We start from the raw sequence: 15990 nt of genomic DNA, 5'->3' as shown, positions 1-15990 counted from the left end.
TTTCACCCAGAAAATGAACAAAATAATATGGGACATGTGCACCCAAACTTTGGACTCCCCCTACTTTCACAGGGTGACACACACTCACACATTCACTCACACCTATGGACACTTTTGAATCACTTTTGGGAGGAAACCGGAGCACCCAGAGGAAACCCACGTGGACACAGGGAGAACACACCACACTCCTCACAGACAGTCACCTGGAGGAAACCCACACAGACACAGGGAGAACACACCACACTCCTCACAGTCACCCGGAGCAGGAACCGAACCCACAACCTCCAGGTTCCTAGAGCTGTGTGACAGTGACACTACCTGCTTACACACTTAGGATAAGGGTATAGGGTTAGGGTAAGAATAAGTTAATGTTTATGGTTAGTATTTGGGTTAGTGTAAGGTTGGATTAAGATAATGTGAATGTTAGTAGCTATGTTTAAGGTTGTGGTAGGTCTCCAAAAGTGTTCCATAATTACATGTAATGTGTCAGGTCCCCAAAAGTCTCCAAAACCAATGTGTGTTTGTGTGTTTTTCAGGTGAAAGCGGAGCAGGAAAAACAGAGGCCAGTAAATACATCATGCAGTACATCGCCGCCATCACTAACCCCAGCCAGAGAGCGGAGGTGGAGAGGTGAGAGCCGACGGTTCACTCTTAATGTATTGCATTTTTAGACTAATGCTGCGACTGAAGAAAGAACAGAGATAAATCTCTTTTACCTCCAGCAAATAGCTAACAATATGTATAACAGTGCTTCACTCATTCATTGTCTGTAAGTCGTATCCAGTTCAGAGTTGTGGTGGGTCTGGAGCCTACTCAGAATCACTGGGCGCAAGGCAGCAATACACCCTGGAGGAGGCGCCAGTCCTTCACAGGGCGACACACACTCACACATTCACTCACACACCACTCTCCTTACATACAGTCACCAGGAGGAAACCCACGCAGACACAGGGAGAACACACCACACTCCTCACAGACAGTCACCCGGAGCGGGACTTGAACCCACAACCTCCAGGTCCCTGGAGCTGTGTGACTGCGATACGACCTGCTGCACCACCATGCCGCCCTATTTGAAATATATGTTACTAAATTAATCAGTGACCGTACTGTGTTAGTGGAGCTTTGGTCTGACTGCAGTTGTCATGGTTACAGACCAAACAAATGAGTAGAAAGATGGCGGCTGAACATCTCGTCTTGTTCATCACAGAAAACAAAAGCTGAAAACATAACCAACACGCTGAGAACTAAACTGCAGTGGTTCGCATCCGTTCGTATTCGGTGTGAAAAGGCCTTTACTCCGCAGGTATTGAAATTCCTGGGTCATGTTTCTGTTGCCATGCTTTTTTTTCAGCTTGGAAATGGTGCTGTCTCAGTTCCTCTCTGTTCTGTTGGTCCCCTGACCCTCTGAAAAGCAAAAAAGCTCAAAGAGGACTTTTCAGCTGAAGCATGTTTGGTGTGTGTGTGTATATGCTGTCCATTCTTGGAAGAGTGTGTATTCGAACAGAGTGAGAACAGAGTGAAACACTCTGAAATGTGTTTAAGAAAAGCTGGATGTCATCCTTCCAATTACATTTCTCACTGACACATGTAACACTCCAACAGCTTCAGTGCAACACTAGGGAGTATTTTCCCCTAAAATTACCGCTTCGATATCACTGTGATGTTTCACAGAGCTGCCGTTGTTACTCTGAGCTCAGCACTGCAGAAACTGCACTATGCTAATGTTTGCATTGGCCACACTTTGCAAAGAAGCAGTGGCTGAACTCATGTGTCACAGAGGAAGCATGTGGTCGCCCCTGCCCACCCAAGGTTAAGTTTCTGGTCAGTCACTTTGACACTTGAATGCTGTGTATTATACAAATTGGCTCAGAGAGAAAGATGCATATACCCTTCCATTACCTCTGACTTAAACGCATCTCAGAGCCCCTCCTGAGGTAGTCTGCATAAATCTACATAAAATGTAATCAGGTGGGTTTACACCTGCATTTTAATATGGATCATTTTTGACAGGATAGAATCCTGATCCTCAGCTAACACAAAGCAACCAGGTATCAACAGGGTTTTACCGACCCATTTGTTTCCAGTGGTGGTGAATGAAACCAGTCATCTCCATGTCTACAACATACACCAAGGATTGTCTTTCCTCTCCACAACTCATCTCAAGAGCTTTATATGGAGCAATGATAATGGGTGATGTAGACTGAGAACCACACCAAACCACTCTGAAAGATTGTTGGCATTGTAACCTTTTTGTTCTGCAGACATTTTGAGAAAAAATAGTGAAATTCCAATTTGAGATTGATACAGATTTACTTCCAAACTTTTGACTGATTCTGCAAGTGTGACAGATTCCAACTTGTTGAAAACAATGCCACCTTAACCCTAAGCCTTCTTGGGAATATCTCTGTCTCCCAGTGTAAAGAACGTCCTCCTGAAGTCCAACTGTGTGCTGGAAGCATTTGGGAACGCCAAGACAAACCGGAACGACAACTCCAGCCGCTTTGGGAAATACATGGATATTAACTTTAACTTCAATGGAGATCCCACTGGAGGACACATCAACAACTACCTGCTGGAGAAGGTAGGGGTCATTGCTGCTTTGCTGCTTTTTAATTAGGTAATAATAATAATAATATGAGGTAGTAATAATAATAGAAATGGTGTGACTACTATAGATGGACCCTAAAGTTGGGTGACCATGTCTTTCAATGTACTCTCTGGGATATCACAATCGGACACTGGGCCTACTGTGTGCGGTCATTACACAGTCAGACGGTGGAGATATTTGTTGGTCAATGTACTCATTACCCTTGGGTGTCCACTAACTGGCCACTTTATTAGAAATACCTTCCTTGTGTGTCCAGCTGTTGTCCACTTCATTGGAAACCATACTTGTTTGGTCAGTTGAGGACCACAGGGCTAAGAATGAATGACCACAACAGATAATACTGATGTGGTGGGTCATTTCCAGTTGACCAGTAACTTGGGTTTTCACAGTAAATCATGTCATAGCTAGGCAGAGGGTGGCCCAGCAGTCAGAAGCATCTGGGCAAGATCAGCTCTGTGTTCAGAACCTGGTCATTAATGATGGGCTGGAGGATGGCGCGTGCACCTTCAGATGAGCCACATTCTGTAAAAGTGGGTCAGTGACAGAGCAGGGTTTATGATAAACTGGCCGGGCCATGTTCTAACAGCTCTGAAAAGCCCCAGCTGTGGAATGAACACAGCAGCAGGTCTATATTTGGCCTGTTTTGTGTCGTAAGGGAAGAGGGTCTGTGCCTGCGTTCTGATGCGGAGGTGTTGAGGCTGAGAGCAAGAGATGAGCAGTAAATAGCCTTGTGGGTGTTAAACCATTATTTGCTTAAGGTGGAACTCCGAATTCCTCTTCCCTATTTTGCTGAGAATTGGTGGAAGCTATTTTTAGAGAGTGGTGTTTGTAGCGGCGCTGTCGCTAAGACAGATTTAGCTCTGTTTACTCTGAGTCTGGCTTGGACGCTTCAGGACAAATGGCTTGACAGTTACGCAGAAGTTGGAGAATTTCAGACGTGTTATCAGCTCTGAAAATAGAGCACTCGATAAAGTTGACTTCATTCAGTGTCTGCTTTTGTATACACTTCCGCTTGAACAAACTTAGATTTCTCATGGAGGTCTAACTAGTCTGATTGTGCTACCATAGATCCAGCCTCCTGGACTCAGAGGAACTTCAATTTGGAAATTAACCCTAACCCTTTAAACTCTAACCTGCAAGAGTATCCTCACACCCTACAGAACCCAGGACAGATATGACCTTAAAGGGAACGTCTACGGTTGTGGGGAAATGCATATCTCTCTGGTTCTTAACATTCAGAAGCTCTGCGTCTTGTTGAAACGGTGTGTTTGACGGGAACAAATGACTAACTAAAAGAGTCTGTAAATTTTTATAGATTTTTTTGAATTACACAGAAACTAATTTGTAACTTGAGTTGTTTTGTTTCATAGCACTTTCTGTAGTTAGCCGTCTCCTGAGTTTGGAGACATTTCCACCTTATGTGATTAGAAACGGCAAAAATAACTCAATATTACCAACCTATGGATCAGGAATACAGCAATTTCCTCATTTTATTTCATGCTTTCTAATGTTTGGAGTCTCTTCGTTGTTTAAAACAAACTCCAGATGCCAGATGAATTTTATAAAAAGTGTTTTTTATTTTTTTTAATATTACTACAATCATGAACTTCACCTTAAATTGAGAGGACAATCCTCTCACCCTGCAGTTCTTCCGATCTGAACACACCCACGGCTGGTGGTGTCCATCTTTTAAGGTGAGAAAAACAGCTCAAAGGTCTGAAATGAAGTGGTGCTGTCAGGACGCTCACACTGAGATAAGGAAATGGACACAAAAGAAAAAGGAAGCTGCTTGTGTTCTGAGAATAATGAAACATGAAAGACTTCTATTTTCTCATCACTCATGTCGCTCATCCTGTGAGCCTTTCTGAACTCAAGCTTACCTTTGGTTATTGTGGCTATGTCATGACGGGACAGAGAGTTTATTAACACAAGTCCAAAAGAGGAGTCCAATTCAAGTGGGTTTTAATCACAGAGAGCAAAACAAACTTTAGGTATGTACCGAAAATCGATGTCACAAAACAAGCAGAGTCCAAAACTGGAGAAGATAAACAATACCAAAGGGAAGAGGCAAGAGACCGCATGGTACTTGACAGTGCACTGAGTTTATATAAGAGTCAAACAAGTGCCTGATTAGAATTCAGGTGAATCAGAGAGGTGTACTGTCATGTGATCGTCTGGTGCATTCTGGGATATGGAGTTTTGGGATAAGAGTTCTTTTTGAGAAGCAGAATTAGGCAATGCTTTATTCATAGGAGTAGCAGGCTACACGGGCACCAATATATGATATTGTGAAGAAGGAGGAGATACAACATGTACAACTCTAAAAGGTAGAGGGTTGGCACTACATAGAAGTATTGGAAAACCTACACATTGCACCCATTTAAGCTTTATAACACGCCATTTTAAATCCATAGGAATTCATATGGAGTTGGTCACAACTCCGAGCCATAGCTGTACTTTAGAATGCTTTTCTTGGTATTCTTTCTTCCAGTGATAAAGGTGTTTGATGGGGTTGAGGTCAGGATTCACCTCAGTTCAGTTAAGATCTTCCACACCAATCTTACCCAACCACGCCTTTATGGACCTTGCTTTGTGCACAGGGGCACAGTCAGGCTGGAACAGAAAAGGATTTTGCTGTGGCCCCTAAACACTTCGATTTTTCAGTAACGACACTCACAGTTGATCTTGGAATATCTAGGAGGGAAGAAATGTCACAAACTAGTTTGTTGCAGACAGTACTGCATGCTGCATTTATGTCTGTGTAGAAGTAACTGTTACAATTTGTATCCAACATCTCCTTTTTTCCTCCCCAGTCCAGAGTGGTCCAGCAGCAGGAAGGCGAGAGAAACTTCCACTCATTTTATCAGGTAAGGGCCACTGCTCTGTGTCCTGGAGTCTGTGTGTGTTAGGACTAGGAATCAGAGAGGTGCATTCCTGAAGTGACCCACTACTGTTACTCTAGACATGTGTGAACTGTGTGTCTAGGAATCATGATCAGTTGTGTACTGGGTGTGGTGCTTTGTGTTTCTGTGTATCGTGTATATGCATGTGTGTATGTTATTCCGTGTGAGTTGTGTGCGGTTATACATCTCTGTGTGTGTGCATGCATCTATTTAACTTTGTCTAAGCATGTTTTTTTTTACCTTAGTCTATAATTATCTGAGCGTGAGCGCATTTGTGCAGCAGGCCTGTGTTCTATGTATGTCCGTTTGTGTGTCTATATTTGTATTTGTTTGTGTGTGTGTGTGTGTGTATGTGTAGATATTCATCACATTGTGGGGACTGTGGTCCACATGAGGACATAAAATCATGTAAATCATTACATTTTAATGAAGATGTGTTAAGGTTAAGGGAAAGGTTTGTTAAGGTTAGGGTTGGGGTAGTAGCAGTTATGGTTAAGGTCAGAATAAGTCTCCACAAAATGAATGGAAATCTATGTAATGTCCTTTAAAACATGGAAACATGGTGTGTGTGTGTGTGTGTGTATGTGTAGTTATTGCGTGGAGGGTCTGAAGAACTCCTGAAGTCTCTCCACCTGAAAAAGGATCCTATAGAATACTGCTACACCCGACAGGGCGCCTCCATCTCCGTGGTGAGACTCTCACTTGTTCTTATTTAATGTATTTATCTAATCAGATCAGTTACTGATGTCTAACAATAATCTATACTAAACCATCACTGGATTAGTAACCGTGTTTCAGTTGTGTCTGATCTAATCGTACCAGCAAAACACACACTAACACACAGCAGTGTGAAATGGGGATGATAAAGAGTGCTACTGTGTGGTCAGTGGAGCTGATAAAATGGACAATAAGTGTAGATACAGGGTAAGTGTTCCTAATCCAGCGATTGTTCAGTGTATAATAGATGTCTAACTTGCAGTGACCAGACATCCTCTTTTTGCTGGGGCATGTCTTTTTTTACGGGACCTAAAAATGCATCTGACTGGGATTCCTGAATCAGCAAAAAGGCCTTGGATTTGGCTGTCTGCAGGCTTCCCATGTCCTTGTTCTTGCCCTAAACCCTAAACCTTTCCTTGAAGTGCGCACTTTGATGATTGTTGTTGGTGAGAAAAAAAAAGGTTCAAGGAGTGAGAGCTGAGAACAGAATTGGGACATTTGTGAGCCTTTAAACACTATACTCTGGTTCTCAGCCGAGCTCCACTCACCATTGCAGTGTTTTACTGGAGCCTCAAACAGAAATGTGTTGAAAGTAGATAAAGCCATTCCGCATAGTCTCTTCTTCGTGTGTTGAAGAGTTTCAGTTACCCACAAGTCTTCTGCTTCTACTCTACATTTTACAAAACTGAAAGTCATCTCGTCTGTCCCTGTCATGACACGAATACACGGAAGCATCTGATGAGTTCATCAGTGCAGTTTTTTAAGTTTTAACTTTAGATGAAAACTGGTGAACTTTCCAGATTAAAACCAGAACACCACAGAGTGAGGACGGAGGCTGTGAATGAAATCACATACAGCACAGACAGCACAGTTTCCCAGTGATGCCCTGTTCTTTATGATTGATCAAATTTGGTGCTTGATTTTAGAAACTTTACGAAATGTTACAATGTGTTTCTGTCATGATCATAGTTTTCTGATGTAAACATGTCTCTTTCACTTTCACACGTCATTTCAATACAGTGCTTCAGTTCTGTGGTTTATATAAACTGGAAATAACAGACTTTCCCTCGTCTTACACTGTCAGAAACACACAAGATTTTTTGTATAATGTATTTGTTATCATTATTTAGAGCCAAATGCTGAATGGAAATGAATGTGGGCACATAGTCACTGGTTAAAGTTCAAAAGCATAGGTGCCTGGTTATGGATATCAGCCCTTTACAACACACTCCCACTCCCCCATGGCCCCATGCTGCAAACTGGCCTCAAATGTCCTCTTTTTGGAAAACCAAAATGTGGTTTGGGTGGGTAGTGTCTGGTAGCTGTGTGTGTGCTTGTTGGAGGTATTTGGGTTGTAGCTGAATGATGAATGGAGGGTGTGCCCATCAGAAAAGACATAAAAATTGTGAGGACAAAATGGGGAGGCTACTGAGCTGAAGATGTGTAAAGACCCTGGATGTAGCTGTCCAACACCTCTCTCTCTCTCTCTCTCTCTCTCTCAGGCGTCCTCAGACGAGCGCTCCAGTTACAAGGCTGTGATGGCAGCTCTGAAGGTGATTGGTTTCGGTGAAGAGGAGATCAGCTCTATTTATAAAATCCTCAGCACCATCCTCCACCTGGTCAGTCACAGCCCTAAACACACCACACTGTATACGTTCTGTACTCCAGAGCAGCCCTTAATCACAAACATCCAGCCGACGTTTTCAGTGTCTGTTTGAAATCAAAGTTCTGTATTAGTGAGAGTAAGGAACCGAAGTGTGGCCACTTCAAACCTACACTAGATCTCTCCTGGAGTTTACGCTATAGCCTCTATTTGACCCTTAAATGTGAATCTAATGAAAGTAATTAGAAATATCTACCTGTGCCAGCAGTGCAGGGAGGAGTTGTTTGAGGGGTAGGGGTCTGTTTCCATGGAGCTCTCCTGGGAAGAAGGCCAGGGGATGTGGAGTCTCTCTGCCACATGCTGACAGACCTGCAGCTGTGAGGCGAATTGTTGAGTGAGGAATTGAAGTGTGAACTCCTTAAAACCTGCACAAGAGGTCTACTACATTCTCTCTAGCCTCTTGTTTTAAGTCAAAAAGCCGTTACACACCGGCACAGCAAATGCTTCTGGAATTTGGACTGTGTTTTAGCAGTGAACATACGGACAATTCAGACACATGATGAAGATCTCCTTTCACTGATCACAGAACATTACAAAGAGCAATATACTGTAAAATATAAAATATAAAGAGCTGTACATTCCATTCTGGAGAACAGAAAGGAGCATAGAGTTTCAGAATTTCGTCTCGCACTAGAGCTGACCCTCTGTAATAAACCAGTGTATCGTCAGAAACACTAACTAAATTGGTTGCGTGTGGTGTCCACAAACTTTTGGCCACATTGTAGGCGGATATGCTGAGGTCTGTCTCTATTTGTGTCTCTGTGCGTTTCTGTCAGAAAGCACCGGGCGCTGAGACACAAATACAACAAGCTGATTGGCCGGTTGTTGCTGTGCCAACGTCAGAAACAGAGATGATTGGTCAGTGAGTTTTTTACTGTCACATGTTTGTAAAAATATATTGTCACAACTGATAAATCATGTTCAGTAATCCTAACCCTAACCCTAGGTCTTAAAGCAAAAGTAGGTAGTATTTTGACCTTAAAAACACTTCAAAATTAAAATTAAAATCATTGTGATGCTCCACTGACCTGTAATAGGCAGAACAGGGACTCTGTCATTGTTACTCAGGGCTCAGCACTGTAGAAACTACACTATGTAACTTAGACGTTGTAGCAAGCCAACTCCCCCTCCCTTCCTCCATAATAACAGGACAGTGCTGTCCAACTGAATTACACTCTGAAACTGTAGGGGGAGCTCAAGAGCAAAACCTCATTGTGTTCCAACTCTTTAACCCTGTGTTCCTTTAACTGTTGGTTACAGGGGAACCTTCAGTTTGAAAGCGATGGCGAGAGCGTCCAGGTGGTGGGAGGAGACTCAGTGCAGCACATCTCTGAACTGACCGCCTCTGAGCCTGAGAGTGTTAATAAGGCACTGCTTTTCCGCACCGTAGCCACCGGGGGCGGAGAGGTCATCGCGAAGGGTCACAGCGAGCAGGAGGCCAGCTATGGACGGGACGCTTTCGCCAAGGTGCTGCACTCCTCAGTCCCAGGGGAATAAACACAGAGTGTGAAACAGTGACCTTCCATTATATTTACAGACATGGATTTGTTGTATAGTAAACGGATGTACATTCTGATGCTAAACACATTTCCACGTTTACGCAACATCTGTTTCCATGGTTACGTCATACAAATTTCCGTTGTTACATTACTTTCATTTTCAATTTTTGCTGCACCCACAATAATGAAACAGTACTGTGATAGTGACTGTTCCTCTAACTCAGTGTGTGTGTGTGTGTGTGTGTGTGTGTGTGTGTGTGTGTTTGTCTCTAGGCTCTGTACGAGCGGCTGTTTGCGTGGATAGTCGGGCGGATCAACAGCGTGATCGAGGTTAAGAACTACAATCCAGCACTGCACGGAAAAAACACAGTCATTGGAGTGTTGGACATTTACGGCTTTGAAATATTTGAAAATAACAGGTCAGTCCTATGTTATAGCACTATTCCACTGCATGGTACCTACTCTACTCAACTCAACTCTACTCTGAATTTTACTTTTTCATGATTTAAATTCGGTTCTCGTCCTGGAAGCGGGTACTTGTTTAGTCACTGTTCTCTCGTGGTTCAGAGCGAGCCGAGTAGGGACTAAACCTTGCAGAGCGCTGATCGTCCAGAGAGAGTCGTCACTCTACGCCACGCAACGCAGACGACCAGCACTAACTCTCCATCTGTAAAATCTCCAGCTGCAGCAGAGATCACGTTTGTTTTTATCCGACTCATGACGGCAGCTCGTAAAATTACGCCGTGGTCTTTTGAAGAAGTTCAAACGCTCCTTGGATCAGTGGCCGATGAAAGAATCGCTGCAACAAGGAAGGAACAAACTCTACTGATCTGTTTGAACTGATGACGGCGCTGTGTTCAGTCCCAAACAACAACAACACGCCGATACACCATGAGTAAACACCGCTTAACGTTACCGCTACCGTTACTGTTGTGGTTTCCAAAGCTCGCTGTTCCCATTAGAGACAGTAAGTTTGGATGTTAAACCCCTCATGCTACAGCATCGTCTGGGAAGATCATTATTTAAGATCACTTTAGAATCAGGTGTCCTTTCTTGACTGTTGGGAAGTGCAAATCCGCCTCAGAATCGACCCTGTTCTTCTGTACTGTGGGCCAGGCTTTTGTCGAACTGAATTTGGTCCAGCTTTTCAAACATAACAATAATGTACACATTTGAATCAAGAGATTTCGGTGCATTGTGATGTTTTCAGAGCATGCAAACATGTCATTAGAAAAGGGTTAATCGCTGTTAAATCTTTCCCCAGCTTCGAGCAGTTCTGCATTAACTACTGCAACGAGAAGCTACAGCAGCTCTTCATTGAGCTCATCCTTAGACAAGAGCAAGAGGAATATCACAGAGAGGGCATCACCTGGCAGCATGTGAGCACAATACACACACACAAACACACACACACTCTCTCTTATAGTCCAGTGATCCACCAATAACCAGAGCCCTATGATTTCCACAAATGCACACATGGAAAAACAAACATGCTCCTACCTCCACTTCCTTCAAACTTTTCATTATTACCTTCAGCCTTTTTTGGGACACTTTTCACCACATCCAGACTCAAAAAAAAAAAGTTTAATTCACCACAAATATTAACAGTTAGGACATCAAAAATACATATTTATTTGTGTGAAAATGAATGTATTTGTTTAAATATCCATTGCATGTTTTTATGAAGTCATAGTCTCTAATTGTAAATGTATTTATGAAGTGTTGAATCTTCTGGAGATGTGTGGCAAAGCAATTATGGTCCAGTGCCTGTGGCTGCTGCAACGTAAGGTGGAACTGGGCAGTTTCAGACAAAATAGCCACAGACTAAGCAGCTGAATTCAGTTTTACATCATAGAGAGGTAGGAGTAGGTGATAATACATGATCTCGGAACGCTTTTGGAGGTGTATGATGCTAATGATTTAACTACAATAAAGTCCAGTAGCATTTCTCCGATAACTGCAGACTGGCAGCAGGGTGCCCCCCTTTTTCATTTGTGTATTAGACTCTTTAAGGTTCGTTCCATTTTGTTGGGGGAGATTTTAAACACTGCACTCCGTAAGACAACATTTAAAAACAACTTAAGGGTAGGGGTCAACCTAAGAGACTGGATTCACCCTTATTTCCCAAGTACTATTTTAAAAAATCAGGGATGTGAGACTGGGCTCCACTCCTTTAGAAAACAACAGTGCCGTCTAGCGGTAGCTCGTTCACCTGCTGATCACACTTGTGGATGGATGACATCCAAAAACCCGCGAGAGAAAATGAACAAAAACACGTCACAGAAAACAGTCAAGTGACTTGATCCACAAACGCAGATTTAACACGTTTGTAAATACGTTTTAAATTAGAGACTGTGAGTTTACAAAAATATGCAATGGATATTTAAATAAATCATACTTTTTAATATAAAAATGGTATATCTATGAAAACCAAACACATGTATTTACGAATTTTCAAAAGGTGTGACCTCTATTCTATTACATTTCTTATCATTAATAACTCAATAGCTTCCTTCCTGAAGGGTCTACACTTAAGAAAGGCAATGCTTTACCGGCTAATTCTAATAATGAATCAGAATGAATTTTTCTGAATATTAAAAATTCAATTTCTGTTTGTGTAATTGTAGTACATAATGTATATGGCTTTAAATATGCAAAAGTAGTTCTTACTTCACTAAACCCACCCTCCCTCACTACAGATCGACTACTTCAATAACCAGATCATCGTGGATCTGGTGGAACAGCCCCATAAAGGCATCATCTCTGTCCTGGACGAGGCGTGTCTGACCGCGGGGAAAGTTACAGACACTGTGTGTCTGGACAGCATGAACCAAAAGCTCGGACAACACCCTCACTATACGTCCCGTAAGGTACGGCCACAGTAACACACTCACACTGACCTTGGACAGTCAGGAACTGGTGAAATGGTTTCGTACACACTGTTGACACAGCAGTAAAATGTGGACTCCAAGCTTGAAGACATTGGACACCTTTAGCATCCACCCGGAATCCTAGCAAACAGTCGAGCAAATCCTTAGCAACCACCGGGAATACCAGTGCAATGCCCTAGCAGCACTTTAAAATCCCTTTAGGTGCACACAATTCACAGAAATCAAAGCACCACCACATAAGTTCTCTGACTGTACACTCTGTGTGAATGAGTGTGTGAAACTGTCTACAGGTGTGAGTGTGTGGGTGACAGGGGGTGTGATGCATTGCTATGTGATGGACTGGCACCCTGTTCATTGTGTGTTCCTGCCTTGTGCCCAGTGATACTGTTATATGTTATATATATTGTTATATATATATATATATATATACTGTATAATGTTATGAGTATTGATAGCTAATGTTTGATGCTGGAAATGAGTTACCGCACCTTTAAACCTCTCATACTTTGTGGCACGGCCTCATTATCTGCTCTTTGCTGCTGGATTGGCTGCAGTTTGTCAGCTGGTCAGCAGAGAGCAATAGTCCCACAGTGTTTCTCTTCAGTCCTGACCACGGTCCAGCGCCCAGCTCAGAGGAGCTACAGCTGTGATTCAGAGGCTCAGTATTTCCTATAGTTACTGCCTGACCCCTTTTAGTGTTTAACATCACTGGTTAATATAGTGCAGTGGATAACACCACTGCCCAGGGTTCAGTTCCTGTTCAGGAACTCCTGTTCAGGACACCACCCTAAACCAATAAAAGACCTTGGGCAAGATTCCTACCACAGCATTCGCCCACATCTGTAAGAAGGTTAAACTGTCAGTGACTCTGCATATGAGTGTCAGCCAAAAGGGTGGCAACCACATTCAACAAATACAGTCATTTCACCCCCCGGCCACTTTATCAGAAACGCCATCCTTGTAGCTCCACCTGTCTGGTGAACATTTAGGGACTGTAACGTGTCAAGTGATGCACAGTTTGGCGGGTGTAATTTGACTCCCAGCTCAGGCAGGAACACCACCCTACACCACCAACAAATATACCTGGACAGCAGAGATACTCAGGACAATGTCAGGGTATGAATGGGGCAGATAGGGGCTGAGACACTTCAGCAGATGATTGTACCCTTGTCATGTGTGACATGTCTTTCATATCTGAACCGAATTTGCTATATTTCTTTTTCAGCTGTGTCCCACGGACAAAACGATGGAGTTTAACCGTCACTTCCGCATCCGACACTACGCCGGCGACGTCACGTGAGTTTACTCTACATTTGTTTATCAGTTACACTCATTATAAACCATCCTCCTGATGCAGGACTAGGATCCAACACAAACTGTGCAGTGATAAATGAACTACTGTCTCTGACCTTATATCTACAAGATGATGGGTGGAGAGTGAGTGGACACAGTGTTTAAAAGCTCCAGCAGCAACTGCTGTGTCTGATCCAGTTATACCCGCACAACACGTCAGTGTCACTGTAGCGTTTTGATTTATAACCCACCACACAAATAATAATACCTGCTCTGCGGTGGTCCTGTGAGTGCCCTGAATATTGAAGAACAGGGTGAAGTGGGGGTAACAAAGTATGCAGAGCAACCAATGGACAATATGCGAAATCCCTTTGCCAACATTGTCCAAAAACCTACGTGCTTCCCAAGCGCATAGAAACCAGTCTCACTCCGAATGACCCCCTCTCTTCTGTATATGACTCAGTTATAGTGTGGTTAAGTGTGTGGCTGTGACCCTCCAGCAGCTGAGGCGGAGATGATGGCCTCAGTTCCTCAGTGTAAACGCCGCATGGGTTAAAAACACTCAGGAGAACTGGTTGGTACATAAGTGGTAACAGTAATCCCCTTCCAGCCAGCTGTGGAAATACACTGCACAGGGGAAGCTCTGTTTAAAGAGACTATACCATCCATAAACACATCCCGTCCCATATAGTCCCAGCTGTGGTGGTTGTGATGTCACAAACAGAAGTATATTTACAGAACAGCATTTAGGCTGTTTTTGGTACGTAACATATGTTTCATTGTTTTAAAACCTTGATACCTCTTTAAAATAAGAATAAACTTTTAACGTTTAATAAAGGTTTAAAATCTGTTAATTACATGGTTATTAAGTAGGTTGTAAATGGAAAATGCAGTAGTGGAAAATGAAACAAAAAGCACTAGGCACCAAAAACCGAGTATAGTAGTAGTAACACCACTAGTAGTATAGTAGAGTAGGTACCAGGCAGTGGAAAAGTGAAGTGGTGTTTGTGATCCAGAACTAAGCATCCAACGTGAATGCAATCCATTTCTCCCAGCAATGTTCCAGTGTCTGGCCTAAAGCCCCATCCACCCCCAGGAAGATTATAAGCTCTTACTGCAGTGAAGGGGGGATCAACACCACGTCAGTACGCTTGTTAAAAGAGCAGGTGTCTGAGAACTTTTGGCCATGTGTTGTTGGTCTTCAGAGGGTGTGAGCGAGGGAAGAGAAGCTGCTGCTGGTGTGTGAATATTCTCTGTAACTCCAGGGCTCTGTCCTAATTTAGGAGCAGGGAGAGAGAACCAAAATAGACGACACATTTTTCACCTCCATCTCTCCACTGCTCTGTGGTGGTGGTGATGGTGATGATGATGATGATGATGAAAGGGGTTTTAGGATGAAGCTGTGGTTGTTGGACTGTGGTGTCAGCTCTGAAATCAGAATACAGTCCTCTATAAACAGGCAGCGCTGCAGTGGCGTCATATCATTAGTAATGGGGTCAGATGTGCAGGAGTGTGCCACAAACACAAAATACCATTAAAGGTACCATTCAGAAGTGTGCAAACACTTTGAGTCTCTCAAAGCTGTTTTTGTGGGGTGTTTCCACTGGCTGTATAATGCTAAAAGCTAATTCGAACCTTTGCCTCAGCAATCAAAACCTTATCTTTGGCTTAGTCCACTTTCTTTGATATTATAAGGGCTCCGCCCACAAAATCAGCACTCCTCAGCAACAGTTGCTAAGTTGGACAAACTTTGCAGGAAGCTAATGTGCAGTGTCTGATCTTGAAGTGAAAATGGATTCACAAAGCATCCCAGAAATAAATGTTTTCACTTTGATTTGAAAATAATTTTTTCCTTGCCATGCTCCACCCCCAGATCCTGTAAGTACCACCCCCTGAGGCCTTAACATAGCTCAAACATTGTACATTAACAGACTTAATAGGAGATATATGCACCGCTGTTTGCAGAAGTTTGGTCACCCATGTTACATTCCATGTTCTGGTGGTTTTCTAAGTGAACAGTTCCTCCACAGAAAACACTGTTGCTTTACGTTTATTGAAAAATTAAGGTTTGTTTTAAATAATACATTAAAATGATAACTGTGAAGGACTGGCGCCCCCTCCAGGGTGTATTCCTGCCCTGCACCCAATGATTCCAGGTAGACTCTGGACCCACCGCGACCCTGAACTGGATAAGGGTTACAGATAATGAATGGATGGATTAAAATGATTATTTATTTACTTAAAATTCAAATTGGAAATGTTATGTTTTCCAGGTATAAAAACACGTGTGCTGCACTTTGCAGAAACCAACCACATTCAAAGCCAAATATTCAACAGAGATTTTTTTTAGCGCTATAGCGATGAGGCTAATGTTGCTAGCAAACGCTGGAAGTGCCTTTGTAAAGTCCCCAGTCGT

General features: G+C 43.0%; 1 protein-coding gene across 1 annotated transcript in view; it reads left to right on the top strand.

Annotated features, from left to right (window-relative positions):
• LOC136699477 (unconventional myosin-Ig-like) overlaps positions 1-15990 on the top strand; it is a 50858-nt gene that overhangs the window by 8689 nt on the left and 26179 nt on the right. The window contains exons 3-12 of the mRNA XM_066674219.1: positions 537-630; positions 2416-2581; positions 5422-5475; positions 6102-6200; positions 7731-7847; positions 9152-9358; positions 9664-9809; positions 10655-10769; positions 12090-12260; positions 13507-13577. Coding sequence (XP_066530316.1) covers positions 537-630; positions 2416-2581; positions 5422-5475; positions 6102-6200; positions 7731-7847; positions 9152-9358; positions 9664-9809; positions 10655-10769; positions 12090-12260; positions 13507-13577 — 1240 coding nt within the window. The remainder of the gene's footprint in view (positions 1-536; positions 631-2415; positions 2582-5421; positions 5476-6101; positions 6201-7730; positions 7848-9151; positions 9359-9663; positions 9810-10654; positions 10770-12089; positions 12261-13506; positions 13578-15990) is intronic.

The sequence above is a fragment of the Hoplias malabaricus genome, chromosome 6, assembly GCF_029633855.1.
Source record: "Hoplias malabaricus isolate fHopMal1 chromosome 6, fHopMal1.hap1, whole genome shotgun sequence".
In the NCBI taxonomy this organism is placed as follows: domain Eukaryota; kingdom Metazoa; phylum Chordata; class Actinopteri; order Characiformes; family Erythrinidae; genus Hoplias; species Hoplias malabaricus.
Note: the sequence above shows the minus strand (reverse complement) of the source record. Positions and strands in the feature narration are given on the sequence as shown.